We start from the raw sequence: 16,393 nt of genomic DNA on the forward strand, positions 1-16,393 counted from the left end.
TTCCCTATAAACTTGCACATGTTGCTTTCAGGTATTGATCCCAACTTCCTTTTGAAAAACCATATTCAATATACCTTTTAAGGCAGCACATTCCAGATGACAATAACTTGCTGTGTTTCAAAAATTATCATTATTCCCTTTACTCTTTTGCCAATGATCATAGCATATCAAGAAAAAAATGTACAGTTGCTGTTAATCTTCCCCACCAGAAGTCTCCTGATGTTTGCACCTATGCCTTGTTTCCAAATCTGTTTATTCCTTTCCTTCAACCAACTATTTAAGTTATTTTTAAATGTTGAATATGGTTTCTGCTTCAATTGTTATCTGTGGGTATGCTTGCTGTGTTGGGAAGTTGATTTGCAAACGTTTTGTCCCCTGTCTATGTGACATCTTCAGTGCTTTGGAACCTCCTGTGAAGCACTGCTATAGTGTGTCTTCTGGTATTTATTTGATTCCATTCCTGCTGCTTCCAGTTACCGGTTCTGGTTGTTTGTTGTAGTGGCTGGTATGTTGGATCTAGATCTATGTGTTGATGAAGTCCATGGATGAGTGCCATGCTACCAGAAATTCTCTGGTTGTCCTATGTTTAACTTGTCCTTTGATTGTTGTGTTTCCCAGTCGAATTTGTGGTCCTTGTCATTTGGGCGTGTATGGCTACTAGGGACAACTGGTCATGGTGTTTAGTGGCTAGTTGGTGTTCGTGGATGTGGATAGCTAGTTGTCTGCCTGTTTGTCCTATATAGCGTTTCATGCAGTCTTTACATGGAAACTTGTAAATTACATTAGTCTTGCACATAATGAGTATAGGGTCTTTTGTTCTGGGTGAGTTGTTTTCTGAGCGTGCTGTCGGTTTATGGTGTGTCATGAATCCGAGTGGTTGGAGAAGTCTGGCTGTTAGTTCCAAGACCTTTTTTATATATAGTAGCATGGCCAGTGTGTTGGGTCGGGGTATATCCTCGGTGCATTGTTTATCTGCTAGGCATCTGCAGATGAAGTTGTAGGGATCTCTGTTCTTGGTGAAGACTCTGTAGAGGTGTCTTCTTCTCATTGCAGATCGATAATTTTGTAATTATCAAGAGAACACAAGTTGAGAACACACTAGATTATCAACACCATGCTCACAGGGATCAGATTTACAAGAGTGGAGGAAACCAACAACCATCTCCTATTCCCAGATGTGACAGTAGAAAGGACACAGAACGGTGGATACACTACAAGAATGTACAGAAAAGCCACACACTGACCAGATCCTGAACTACAACAGCAACCACCTGAACACACGTGAGAGGCTGCATGTTCAAAAGGGCTACAATATACTGCAGCATTCCTGTCCTGCTAAGAGAAGAAGAAGAAGATTCTACAGAGTCTTCACCAAGAACAGATATCCCTGCAACTTCATCTACAGATACCTAGCTGACAAAGAACGCGACGAGGACATGCCATGACCCAACACACTAGCCTCGCTATGGTATTTTTAAAAAAGTCTCAGGGCTAACAGCCAGACTTCTCCAACCACTCTGGTTCATGACAGCCTATAAACCTGACAGCCATGTTCAGACAACAAATCACCAGAACAAAAGATGCTATACTGATTATGTGCAGGAGCAATGTAATTTGCAAGATTCCATGAAAGACTGCATGAAACACTAGATAGGACAAATAGGCAGACAACTAGCAATCCACATCCATGAACACCATCCAACCACTAAACGACATGACCAGCTGCCTCTTGTAGCCATACACACCCTAATGACAAGGACCACAAATTTGACTGGGACAACACAACGATCATAGGACAAGCTAAATATAGGACAACTAGAGAATTTGTAGAAGCATGGCACTCATCCACAGATCCCATCATAAAACAGACCTAGACCCAATATACCAGCCACTACAATGAACAGCTGGAGCCAGCAACTGGAATGAGGAGGAATGGAATCAAATAAATTCCAAAAGAGAGAGTACAGCAGTGCTTCACTGGAGACTCAAAAGCACTGAAGATGTCACCTAGACAGAGGACGAAACTTCTGCAAATCAACTTCCCAGCTTGGAAAACATACCCGCAGCTATGGCAACCAGCATCCAAGCTACAAATATTTACACAAACCTTGATAAATTGTTATCTCTCTGTGTCTCTGCCTTGTTGACAGACAACATTAACCTCCCTTTGGGGACTTGCAGGACATGCGATCTTTGATATAAACGGTAAGACATGTCTGAGACCGTTTCATATGATAATTTTCATTTGGTGCTGCAGGAATGGTGTGTTATCCCAGTGTCTGAAGGAGTCTGAGCAGAAGTTTAAAGGAGAAACATAAGATGTTATTTGCAAACTTTGAGAGGTAGTGTGAAGAGTTCCAACTTGCTGTTTTCCCATGCTCTAGTACCTCCATGCAAAGAACCATTGATGCTTTCCTCTTATAAGGAGTCATGGTTGCAGCATTTTGTGAACCTTTTTCTAGCAACATGTTATGCCTCCAGTTATTTGTATTCTCACCCTATATGCAAAATACATCTGTTGGAAAGACGAATGTGCAACATGGCATGTAAAACCTGAGTGCCCAAGTAACTATAATTGCATTGAGGGACCTTATGGTCAGGGTATATGATGCTTCGAACAATGTTTAATGCCCCGTGTAAACATATCTGGAATGATTTCATGACATAATGCTCTGCTTCAGTAATAGGATGTTTTGGAAGATTTGTATCACTATGTGTACGACATTGTCCCTCTTGAATAAAATAACTTCATAAAATATGTAAAATATTTGAACAACGTAGTGCACGTCTATCCACTTACCATGTTAAAATCACCAAATTACAGCACATAGTTAGACCTAGGACACTTAGTCTTCAGCTGCACCATCATTAGCCTTCCCTCCATCATAAGCTTAGAAGTGGGATGTTTGCTGATGATTGTAAAATGTTCAGTACCTTTTATATCTCCTCAAGTACTAAAACAGCCCATGTACACATGCAGCAGGACTTGGATGCGATCTAGGCTTGAGCTGATATCCAGTAAATAACATTTGTGCCATGCAAGTACCAGACAATGACCATTTCAAGTACAATAATATCTAGTAATTTCCCTTTGCTGTTCATGGCATTACCGTTGCTGACTCCCACACCATTCACATCCTTAGAGTCACAATTAAGCAGAACCCAAACCGGACAGTCGTACAAATACTGTGGCTGCAATAACAGGTTATAGACTAGAAATATAGTGACAGGTAACTCACCTCCTGTCTCTCCAATGTCCCCATCTTCATGGAGTAAGTCAGAAGTGAGATGGATTATTTTCCACTTGCCTGATGGATGCAACACCTACAACATTTAAGAGGCTTAACATCATCCAAGGCAGTCCATTTGATTGGCACCACGTCCACCGGTTTCAACAAGTTTCATCACCATTGCACAGTGGCAGCAGTGTGCACCATCCACAAGATGCATTATAACAACTCACCAAGGTTCTTTCAACATCATGTTACAAACCTGTGATTTCTACCACCTCGAAGGACAAAGGCAGCAAATGTATAGCAACATCACATCTGAGTTTCCCATTAACCCACTCACCACCTAATTTGAATCTCGCCATTTCTTCACTGCTAGCAGATCAAAATCCTGGAACTCCCTTCTTAAAGCACTGCAAATGCATCAATACCGGACCAGAGCTGCAGTTCAAGAAAGCAGCTCACTTTAGCCTTGACAAGGCAATTAGAGATGGGCAATAAATGTTGGCCTAGCCAGTGTTGCTTAAATTGTGAATGAATTAAAAACTAAACACTTACTTCTAAATTATAGATCATAGGTTAAACAATAACCATTCTTTCTGTTTACTGCTGGGCAGTTGCTGCCTTTGCAAGACCTCTTAAACATTCCTTCAGAGTGATGTAACTGAGTCAGTCCATTCTGCCATCATCTGTTTTTGATGAATTTTCAGCTGCCGAGCTTTAAATTGTAAATTAAAGAGCAGCTGAAATGGGTAACCTATTCTTCCCTTCCCCACCTCTGCTTTCCCCACATCCGTTATACAAGGGGAATGCTGAAATGCTTGACTTGATTGTATGGACATCTTGCCCTGCATGCACTACTTCGCTACAGTGGTCTGACTTTGCAGTATTGGAAATATTTTCAGCCCGTAGTCTTCAAAATTCTTTCTTTCCCTACCTGTTGTAACTGAAGACTTTTGATACCTCTCTCATTATGTTGACTTATTTTATATCCATTTACAGTTGCAGACTGGAAGAGTTAATTTTGTGGAGGACTCATTACCTGCTGACATAACTGGGGAGCACAACAAGTTACTGCTCATTATAATCGCTGGGTGCCCTCTGTTCAGAAACAAGGACTGGTTTGAACAGTGATTATCACTGATAATGTTTTATGCTTAGAGTTAAGGAAGATATGATTGATTAGTATAGGAAAAGATGCCAGTTTTTCTTCTAGTAGTGACCAGGCCAATACCAAGTACTGTTCAGTTATTACAAGGGAGATGTAATCATTTATATGGAGTTATACCTGTTTTCCAGCTGTTCAATAAGCCAGTTTAATGCACACCAGTCTCTCTGCTGTCAACTTAGCTCATTCTGCTCTCAAATATCATGTTCTTTTTCGTTCTGAGTGAACAATTTTACAATTTGCAGAGTACATAATTCCAAAGGGGCGCATACATAAGCCATGCTGCATCAGATTTTTACAGATCATTAGCTATTCGCCAGTGTTCATTGTTATATTTGATATTTTAACAGTATATACATTTAAATTGTTGTTTAATTAGCATTGGTCCTTAAGTCACTGAGATTTGCTGACAGAGATGCCTTCCAAGCAAGAAATTCTTGACACCACTGACTTTATGGTTAAAGTTTGCCTCCTATCATTTTAAGGTTCACATGATTGGTATTAGACAGAAGGGATGGGGATATGTTTCGCTGAAGTACTGTCACAATCCTGCATGAAGTCTGATGTTTTTGAAATGTGGTAGTACATTCCAGTGTAGGACTGAACTGAACCAAAAGTATATCTCCTGGGCTGCAAATTTGTAGGGGTGCTGTCTTCCTGGGAGATGCTGCTGTTATAGATACTGTAGTATGGCTCCATCCTAGTGTTAATAGGGGTGGAGGCACTCTGTGCTTTTTGCTGGTACTCAACAGAAGTGAAGATGTCTTTTGAATTGCTTGGTCCACAGGCCTGGTCAACAAGTTTTTTCTGTGACTTGGGGGAGAGGATGTAGGCTGAATTGGTATCGTGGTGAGAAGACTTGTTCCTGTTCAAAACCAGGCTACCATCCCCAACTGCTTTCAGTCTTGTTTTCTGCTTGCAGCACAGCAGGAGGGCCATAAACTGTGTGCACCAAGCCACCTTCTTGCGGAGACCAGAGTTGTTGCGAGAATAGATAAATGGATTGAGGCCCGACCTAAAAAACACCAAGGTTAATCCACACAACTCAAATTGGTAAATGATGAAGCTGCTGTCTGAGGATAAGACATCATGCACCAGAGCTACACCCAATGGCAGGCAGCAGACCACTGATAATAGTATCATAACACAGGTCACTACTGCTTTGGAATCCTTAACAGCTGAAAGGTTCACTGTGTGTTCTAGCTTCTTGTTGGAAGTAGTCACATTTTTGCTTTCATTGTGTGTATATAGGTGTGTTTGCACATGGGGTGTCTTGTTGCATTTCTGCCCTCTGTATAAAGAGGGCCCTGATCCATCTGGATGGACGAAACAGTCGTGCTTTTTGGGGTCAACCACTGTAATCACAGGACAGCGCCGTACCTGTGCATTCTTGTGGAGAGTTTGAGCAATCATAGCATAAGAAATTGCAACAATGCCCACACAGAGGGTAAAGTCCACCACGTATGTGTATAAAATGGCCTTGCCATCTTCGTTAATGAGCCCAAGCAATGGGACACAGATCTTCGAGCTGTGGTATTTAGTCATGGCTGACAATGTGGCTAGGGTAAAACTGATGACCCACAAAACAACAGTAAGGAGAAGTGTACAGACAAATGAGGAGGAATGATTTGTTCGCTGCCCTAGCACCATTCTTAGACGATGAAGAGCGATCACAGCCACTGTTTTCAAAGACATTATGACGAACCCTGTGCTAGTGAGGTGGAATGCAAAACAGAAGGTATCTGACATATTGCTCCTGTTATCAAAGAACATCACAAAGCCAAACATGGGGACTGCAATGAGGCAGATGAAGAGGTCACAGAAAGACAGATTCAGGATCATGAAATCAAAATGTGTCCTAAATTTCCTGAAAGCAGGATTGAAGAAGGAGGAAAATACAATTACATTGCCATAGGATCCCAGGCAGAAAACCAGCATGAGCAGTAAGGTGCAGGTGGCCAGTGTAGCCTTGTGGATTGCTGTTTGTACTTCCGTTCGATTTTTCCCTGGAGAACAGTTTGTGAGCACTGGGAAAATACATTCTGGAGTTGTGTTCATACTGAAGAGGAGTTTTTCTTTTATAAAGGATGGCTGGAAATCCATTGATGTAGGTAGCTTGCTTGGCTGATGATTCTTCAATGAGTTTTGATCAATTTGTTATGGCACCTGAAATCAGAAAAGTGAATAATAGTTTTGTTTTGTGGATAGAGAATACTGTAAAGATACACAATTTTTATAAAGTTTGTTTTTGTAAGTTTTTGCATCTGTAGGCATGAATTTCCTATCCATCTTCCAAGTGCCATATGCTGTTCCTGTACATATACAAGATTAACAGTGCAACATGGTCTGTGAGTTCTCCTGCTGCTATTCAATTAACAATTATTGGAAGTCAAATCAAGTCAGGGCACAGTCATACATCCTACATCTTTTCAGTAAGAAGCTATTTGATGTCTATGGTATCTCAGCAATCAGAAGGGGCAGGAGCTCACTATGTGGTGAATCATGGACAATAGACCAGATCTGTTAGAGTGGAGGGTCTTTAATGTGGGTGCAATGGAACGTTTTTGGCAGCTGAGGGCTGATTTTACATAGCCGGCTGTTTGAATTGAAAATCTGGCATGATAGTCACTGAATCATTCATCCCTCCCAAATGCAATAAATGGGGTGCCTAGCCTGTCAACTGCAGATGTTAGGAAATCAGATGCACATCGCTCACAATCTTCCTCTTTTAAAACATCTTAAAATCTACATTCTTGACCAAACGTTTTGTCACCTGTCCAAATATTTGCTTATGTGGCTCAGTTGAGTTCTGATGACAAAACACATAATGTACATTGGTATAATTTACTAAATGAATTCTAAAAATGCAAGTTGCCACTTTATGTTCTAATAGAAGGTACCCTAAGTTAAAACTGCTTGGTTTTTCAACTAAGTGTTCTATCCACTACTAGGTATTGCAGAACTCGTGATAAACATGTCCTTAGAAACTGCGTCAATACTGTGCCACACACTAAAGGGATGAACCCTTGACGCACCAATAAAATCACGCCCCACTGTGAAACATATGACAGCGCATCTGTAAATAAAAATTATGGATCTTGAAATTGCTGCTGTCATTATCACTTATACAGGCAGTTACATTGTCTTCAGTTTTTTAATAATGTTTGTTTCCACATGCATGGCAGACTTTATGCGTTGTGTTTACACAAACTTCCATTCCCCTTTAACTGCCTTTTTTTTCACAAAAAGTATCTCAATTAGTTTTGTAGTTTTGGATATTGGTGAGCAGGTCATTGCTAAGTAGGTGCTGATTGATAGCATTGTTGATGGCAGCTTCCATCATTTTACTGATGGTCAAGAGTAGACTCATGGGGCAGTAATTGGGTGGGATTGGATTTGTCCTGTTTTTTGAGTACAGGACGTACTCTGGCAATTTTCCAGATTTTTGGTTCAATGCTAGTGTTGTAACTGTATTGGAACAGATTGGCTAGGAAATCGAGGGCAGGTAATAGGCCAGCGTGGGATGTCCAGGTGGATGGAGTGTGTTGGAGGTGAGCTAAGGGGTCCTCAGAAGGTGGGTGGGAGTCCTGATTGTGAAAGTAAGCTCGGAGGCGGAGGCAGTGGATCGGCAGATTCTGGAGCACAAATTTTCAGTACTATTGCCGGAATGTTGTCAGAGCCAATAGTCTTTGCAGTATTCAGTGCCTCCAATCATTTTTTGATATCACGAGTGAATCAAATTGGCTGAAGATTAGCATCTGTGATGCTGGGTCCACTAGAGGAGGTGGATCATCCAGTCGGCTTCAGCCTTCTCTTTTGCTCTGATGTGCTGGGCCCTTTCATTGTTGAGGATGGCGATATTTGTAGAGCCTCTTCTTCCAGTGAATTGTTTAATTGTCCACTGTTATTTATGACTGGATGTGGCAGGACTGCAGCAGTTAGGTCTGATCAGTTGGTTGTGAGATCGTTTAGTTCTGTCTATCACTTGCTACTTACATTGTTTTTCCACACAAGTAGTCCTGTTTGGTAGTCCTGTTAACACCTCATTTTTAGGTTATTCCTAGCATGACCGCCTGCACTTTCATCCCAAGTTGCTCGAAGGTCTCTACTGTAAATTTTATTTTAAACCTGAAGATGCTGCAGATGTGAGATAAAGATCGAAATTGTTGCAGAGCTGCTGTTGTCACTTTAAAATCGGATAGGGTTAATACTTTCAGTGTTCAGAATTCTATCAGTAGGTGTACACATGACATGTTAACTTTATTTTAAGTTGCACATTCACCCACTGTATATCTCAAGAATTTTCTCTTTTAAGTATTTTGCTCAATCCCTGACTGCATGCAAACATCCATCAGATGATGGACTGTTCACTTTATTCTCTCTGAGATCCAATGAGCATCTGCACATAGAGATATGTGAGAGTGAAAATTCAGCACGTTGGTGCACTGTTTAAAATCCTATCCTAGGTTCTTTTTGTAATCTTGATATCAGTTCCATACTGAACATACAAAATGGGAGCAGGTCAATTGACAAACAATTGATGTTTGCTTCCGCATGCATGGCAGACCTATTGCCTTGTGTTTACACAAACCTCCATGCCCCTTTATCTGCCTTTCTTTTGAGCACCTGTCTAACCTATATTTTCTAGAGTTTTCTGTCTGAAAACAGGTTTGATTCACAGCACTATGATCTTAACTATGAGTAGGACAAGGAAACAGGTTCAAAATCTATCCTAGATGGATTGGGTTTTGGACACTGTGCCTTTGGCACCAATCTGAGCCATTGAGGCATCCAGCCAACTGGATGTCTGAAGAGCCCAAGTTGCTGTAGCAGCATACTCCTTTATATGCATGTTGTAGCCTGGAGCTATGATAGTAATGGTAGAGGCTGCAATTTATTTCCATCACGGCTAATCAGGAATATCTGCTTTCACCGGCGTATGTTGGAAGGATTTGAAGGTTGATGCTTAGCCTGTCTTGGTTGTATTACAAAAGCCGACTCTTTAGCTTTTATATGCTGGAATGGGTCTTGACTACAAAGCTTTTGGCCCATTTTTGCCAGAATATTTTCTAATCTAACTTATTTAATTCATCCAAAACACTGGTAGTGTACTTCACAGCTTGAAAATGTTTCTCTTGCATTCTGATCTCAAACATACATTTGACTTATATTGCTGTTTTTTTCTGGAGAGGTGTGGAGAGAAATTTGCTGATTTCTAATTGGAACCAAGGATAGAAAATGTATCTTCAGTTGTGATTGCCAAATACCAAATATGATACCTGTAGACGTGTTGGTATATTTTAAATTGCATTTATTAAAATAGCAAAGAAGAATTCTGAGCAGATTAAACTTTTTTCTTTAATAGTGATGCAGCCTGTTTTAAGGCCTGTGATTACAAGTTACTTTTCAAATGGTCAATATTTCTAAATCCTTTTATTATCCAGACGCACCTCTAATTAGGTATTAAATTCAGTTGTTCTGTTGTCTTGGCCTTTCTTCCTGGTTTTTGAGACCTTCAGCATAAAGAATGATTTGCTTGCAATAAATTTTATTTAGTCCTTTCTAATTATGGATGAACCAAAGCTATACTTTCATAGTATGAACTGTAATATACTTTGAGACCTTGTGCTTGTGAATAACATTAGAGAAATGTGATGTCTAATTTGATAACTTGAAAACAAGGACAGAAAGTTTTACTGAGAAATTAGGCATAGCACAGGGAAGTAACATATGTTACCATATATTAATTTGATGCTATATATGCCCTTCAGGATTCATTAGACTAATTAAATAAAGCAACTAGCTGAAGCATATTCCCAGTGGCCTTATTAAACTTGTACGCTTGCACAAAAACTTTTGGAACAGTTCTTAATATAAATTAGGTTTTGTATATGAACAAATAATTCTTTCACTATTATAGCCCTTAATATGGGTAGTATTCTATGGATTATATCTCATTCTGATTTAAGTTAGCTGGACAAATTGGACTCTGATGCCATTATCACCACACCATAGATACTACATGGTTATTTACACAAAAGCAGTGTTGGCCTCACAAGAATGCATATAAATATATTCAAACCTTTTCTCACCTCAGGTTGTCCATACAACACAAGCCCTTTACTTGGTGTTTGTGCCATAAAAACCTACTCTTCTTGTAAGACCATAACATGTTTATCCAGTGAATCACATACAACCAGGCTCAATATTTATAATTTTCAAATGCTGAATAAATTACTCTTAAAGCAGAATTTGGAACACTACATCTTATCTCAGTGCCTTTGGTTGAATAGAGACAAAGTTGCTAAAGATTTTCCCACTCTCAATTACTGCAACCTTTGCTGGAAATGTGCCCAAGTCAAATGAATTCTAATGTATTTACAGCTGGATAGTTTCTCTACCATCACTGAAAATTCAAGTAAATGATAGGGGTCAGTTAGATAACAGAGATTCCTGGCAACTGTGAAATCATACCCTAAAAAGGATCGAAACAAAGGAGGTATAAACTGTGAGTGTTAAAACAGGTATATGCGATCATATTCTGATAACTGAGCTGTTCTTGAACTTCAACTCATTTCCTTATTTCAGATGATGTTGGAGTTTCATTTGCACCAGGAAATTGTGAAACTTTTTTTAATGATGAGGCATATTGGAATTGGTTTTGGATTCCATTAACTACATCTTAAGTGGGATTTGTCCAGGCCACTGGAAACTTGCTTATTTTTATTACAGAATTGATTTCATGCCACCTTGGTAAGAAACTACATCCTCTCAGCACCCAATTAAAACAAAAATATTGGAGTGAATTACTGCACTTGCTAGAATCTGTCCTGAAAACGAAACACGCTGGAAATCACAGTGGATCAGGCTGCATCCATGGAGAGAGCAAGCTAATGTTTTGAGTCTAGATGACTAATGAAGAGTCTGATGAAGTCACCTGCACTCAAAACGTTAGCTTGCTCTCTCTATGGATGCTGCCTCACCTGCTGTGATTTCCAACATTTTTTGTTTTCAAAACAAACATAGCTTCTGCTTCTCAACTCAACTTTCCTACTGATCTTGGCTGCTTGCTGTTTTATTGGTTTGGATATGCCAGATCAAGAGAGTGCAGCATCAAATCTCGGGATAGCAATTGCTGTGAGAGCCTGGAACAGTGCTGAAGTGCAAATCATCTATGAACAAATAAGACAAGAGAAGGGAATTGAGGAGGAAGTAATAGATTGAAAGGAGAAAAACAGTGCTATTAGAACAGTCAAGAAAGGGAATTAAGGGAGGCATTTCTGAGTATTGGGAAGAGTGTTGTATTGTCTCTTTCTAGGTTCATACAAAGTTGAGGGGTCTGCATTGAGTTGAACACCGTTTTAGTGGACTTGTAACTTGAGCCTACATGTGCTAAACAATGTGCAAGAAAAATGAATAATGTGAGATTGTATCACTCCCTATGAGTATAAACATATATTTAAATATTTTTTTAAAAAACATTTAACAATTACATTACTACAACAGCTGGGTGATTGACAGTCCTTAATAACAATTTTTCAATCAGTGGAACAATCACACTTAACACAATGTGCTAATAATTTGCCAAGGGAAATGCAGGAAAATTCCTGAAACTTTAACCATACCTTTCCAGTTGCCCTTGTATTATCTTGTCAGGCCAAATCCTGGGATTACTCAAATTACTAATTGAGAAAAGGTTGGAATGCAAATCTGATTCACAAGTTCAGGCTACATTGCAATTTCTGGGAACAACATCCTTTTCAATATTTAAGGTGAGTTCCAGGTGTGCAGAATGGAAATAATTGAGAGCTTATCCATGATGGGGGGAACTAACATAACGCTACAGAATTTAAAGCTCTCTAACAGGTTAAAAGGCTAAGCATCATTGCCAACATTGATTTTTGAGTGTCGAAGGATGTTCTTCTCCATTAAATGCCAATTAAATCAGTTGAGGACAGATAGCTCCTTTACATGCCAGACTGATCCATGGAAAAGGCAGTGCAAAAGGAAAGAGATCCAAGTTTGCCAACGGACACTAAAAATGGATGGCCAATGCAGTGACTGACAATTCTTGATAAAGCTTATTTAACTGTGCCAGGTCAGTCAAGATAAAAACAGTTAACCACACCTTTCCAGAATGTAGTCTATTAAACTACTTATTATCCATGCTGGACTGTGGCTTCCTTTAGCTGTCACCTGTATGTGTTCCTTCATGCAAACCTTTGCTTGCTGTCAACTTGGAGAAAGGTCATGTATGGGAAGTAGATGCTTGTTATTTGTATATTTCAATGCATTGGTTATTATTTGCACATTGAGATCTATATGTTTTGCTGATAAAAGGTAATATCCTTTGTCCTTGTTTTTGAGGATGAGAAGGTCCATTTCACATGAGAGAGATTTAGAGCAGGTAGTAGACTTGCAAACTAATTTTCTCCCAAAGAGAGAGGACCAAATTCTGACTGTGATGAAGAATTTAGCATGTTGAAGTTTCTAAGTTATTGATATTCTGCTTCTCTTCCTTCCCCCCCCCCCCCCCCATTATGAGCTGTCACTCAATCATATCATAAACTCTTTATTAATTTCTGCAAAAGATAGTGAGTACACTCCTCAAAATGAATAATAAACGTTTGGGCATAATTTTTGATAATTCATTTTGACTTGAATCTACTTTGTAACCTAATCTTAAAACAGCAAATTCCTTTAGCCATCAACGAGGCTGCAGCTGGAAGCAGCCTGCAACCATGCCCACACTAAACCTTAATGTACTGTGAAGACTTATCTTGTTATAATTTGGCATGCCTGTTCTGGCTAGCTGTTCCATTTTGAGTATGCAGTAGTATTTGGAGAAGAAAGTTGGATGATCAGTCTTGTAGTATAGTCTTCATCATCAAAGGGAACCATTCTGCTCAAAAGAATTAGATTAGGGCTTCAGTCCTTTTCTTGGGCAGATATTGTAAGTATTAATGTAATCTGCTCTAGAAGGGCACATTTATTAATTTTTGCTAGAAATAGTGGAGAGGAAAGCTTATGTCTCTGCACATAGAATTTTTTTCCTATGCTGTTCAAGTGCTGTCCTTGTACATTTCCCTTCCGGTGTTCGTGTTTGTTGTGTTGCAGATTGATATATATTTATACGGTTTCGAATAAGAAAGGTAGAATGTACATGTAGTGAACTCAAATACTTCAGCATCATGTATTTAGTTTCAAAAATTACGCATAATAGCATCCATAATTAGTTCCATGTTGCATTGTAAGCCTGTCATATTTTTGGTATAACAAGATTGAAGGAAAAAAACGTTTGAGAAAGGCATTTCCAACAAAAGTGTTTTTTTTTAAAGTGCTATATTTTTAGCATGGGTATCTTAAATATTAACGATAAGCGCCATACTCTTATAAGTACTTCATTAGATGCCTACAATTTAATAGATACTGCAATAAAATAACAGCTTCTTAGCACCATGATCATTTATTCAGAAATGAGTTAGGCATTTAATACATACCAGTCAGCTTGTCTTTGATCACAGGGTCACATCTTAGCCATAATGGATAGTGTGCTAAATCTCCGTGAGACGAGGAAGCAATTTGGCATTTGGATTAGGCACTGCAGGTTTTGACATTGACTGAGGAGATCAGAAATTCACAAACTTGACAAACACATATGTTGCATCAAATGCTTACTAGAAACCTAACCATACTGCCAAAAAAATGCAAAACCAAATACAGAACAGAGGAAAAATGAAAATTAATCCACTCAATACACTGACACACATGCAGACTCATTGTTAAACAAGCTTTTTTTTCAATATCATGCAGCACTCTGTAGCAATCTCCTGTTTCTAAGGAGTGTTTCCATGGAAACGACGAGTACGTACGAATTAGAAATGTGTTTTGCTTCCAAGCCATCGCCCTGATGATTTTATGGGTAGGTCAGTTATAATTGATAAAGCTCCGCGTAGATAGATGTTTATTTATGTGATAAATTCAAATAGTCATTTGTGTGATTTGTTTTTTTATTTGAGGCCCTTTATGATAAGAAATAATATTCTACCTCGGCTTCACGAGCTGTTCATTTATTAATGTTCTCGGTCTGCTTTGTCTCAGCTTTGCATAATTCCATATTTATGCATTGTAACCTTTTTTTTAATTCTTTCATGGGATGTCAGCATCACTGGCAAAGCCAGCATTTGTGATCCATCCCTAACTGCTCTTGAAAAAAATGATGGTGAACCACTCACTTTGAACTGCTGTGGTGTATTTGATACCTAAAAATGCATGTAGAACTTGATGCTATGTTCTTAAGGGTGTGTAATACATGTGTAAGGACCAGGCACCATTCCATATGATGTTTGGGAATGGAGGAATATGCACGCTCTGTTTGCTGGCAGAAACAATGCGTCTCTGAGGCTGTATTTGAAATTTAGTCTAGTCAAACTCCTCACTTTTGCCAAAGGGGACATTTTCACATAGAGTAGTTAAGTCTTCAACAGTTTCACTAATCTGTTCTCCTCCGAGCTTATCCTGGGATTTTCATCAGTCTGCCATGTTTCCTCGATTCCATGAGTCCTCTATCTGAAGATAGGTCCTTGGCCTGTTGTTTGCTGATGCTTCGTACTGAGCTTTTTGCCAGTGATGGTTTGCCATTGTTCCCCACACTCTGGAGGCAGGATTTTGACGCATGCTTCAAGTCAACCTTGGGTGGAACAGAAAATCAAACTCACACTGTGTTAGAATTATTTTGAACCTTTACATCGAGCCAATTGAACTAACCAGCTACCCCCTTTTTTTAATATATTGAGCAAAATTACAACAGTTTGTAGCAACAGACCAATATAGTATGGATTTTTTCCAAAGTACTGTTTGTGATGAGAACAAAATAGGAAGGGATTAAATACTAAATTTGATTGCAAAATCTTGGAATAAAACTTTTTAGGTAGATGTTAATGTAGCTTTGAAACTGTAGGACATGATTGTGCACTTCACAAAAATCTTGAGCTCTTGATGGTAGTCTAGGTTGAACTCTGATGGAAGACTAGAAGCAGGCTGGTTGACTAAATTTCTAACCGATTGATAGGCATAAAAAGTATCCATCTGCTCATATATTTAGAAAGAAAAAGAAACTATTTGTAACACAAAATAGAATTTTCTCCCAGGAAACAGTTGAGAAAGGGGCAGGAGAGGAAGATGATCGAGTGGGTTGATGTTGGGTAGATACCTGTCAATAAAAGAATTATGTTCTGGGCAGTAAAGCCCAAGCTTCACCTTGCTATCCTGCTGCCAACTGAAACCATTAAGTGTAAAATTAATAGCTACCACTACAATTTGACTCTGATTTGTAGGGGAGAAAAGTGGCAGCTTTTTTGCCTGGTAACTTGGAGAAGCCTGCCTGGGTTCTCAATCTGCCTCAATCTAATTTCAGAGGCAGGACATTGTAATTGAAATCCAGCCTGCCTCTGTTCCTCTAAATTTCTATTCCCATTTCTCATGATCCCTCCCCAAAAAGTATTTTAATTTGCCTGCTGCTCCGTGATATTGGCATTGCTGTCTGTGAGCAGCCTCATTCTCTGTGGCAATACTGCTGTTTACAGTTACTGGCAGTCTCTGATTGTCTGTAGCTTTGGGCAAAACAGAACATTATTGTCCTATGAAATGATCCACTGAAAACCCATCAGGAGACTACTTGGACTTTTCCTTTTTGGTGGAGCAGGGGGTGTTCTGAATATTTTGGCGCCTACCACCAAACCCAGAAAGAAACTCTGGAAAATTGCACCCAGTACTTGATCTGAACAATTGCAACGAAATAATATGTAAATTTTAAAAGTATAGTCTATGCATGAATGGTAACTTTGAGAAGTATTCCTCTATTAACTTTATTAAGTAATTAATTAATTTCTGTGCTGAATATTTACTGCAGAATGATGTCTGTGTGAAAAATGTGACCGAGTGGTATTCTATTTAAGGGTTCATGCAGTCATTTACAACAATTAATGAAGCCACA

The 16,393-nt window shown here is 39.2% G+C and overlaps 1 protein-coding gene across 1 annotated transcript; it reads right to left on the bottom strand.

Moving 5' to 3' along the window:
- Positions 1 to 4,899: 4,899 nt before the first annotated feature.
- LOC132836186 (probable G-protein coupled receptor 75) lies at positions 4,900 to 6,501 on the bottom strand. The gene has a single exon (XM_060855514.1). The coding sequence runs from the start codon at positions 6,499 to 6,501 to the stop codon at positions 4,900 to 4,902; it is 1,602 nt and encodes a 533-aa protein (XP_060711497.1).
- Between the last annotated feature and the right edge of the window lie 9,892 nt (positions 6,502 to 16,393).

Source organism: Hemiscyllium ocellatum, chromosome 46 (assembly GCF_020745735.1).
Source record: "Hemiscyllium ocellatum isolate sHemOce1 chromosome 46, sHemOce1.pat.X.cur, whole genome shotgun sequence".
In the NCBI taxonomy this organism is placed as follows: Eukaryota; Metazoa; Chordata; class Chondrichthyes; order Orectolobiformes; family Hemiscylliidae; genus Hemiscyllium; species Hemiscyllium ocellatum.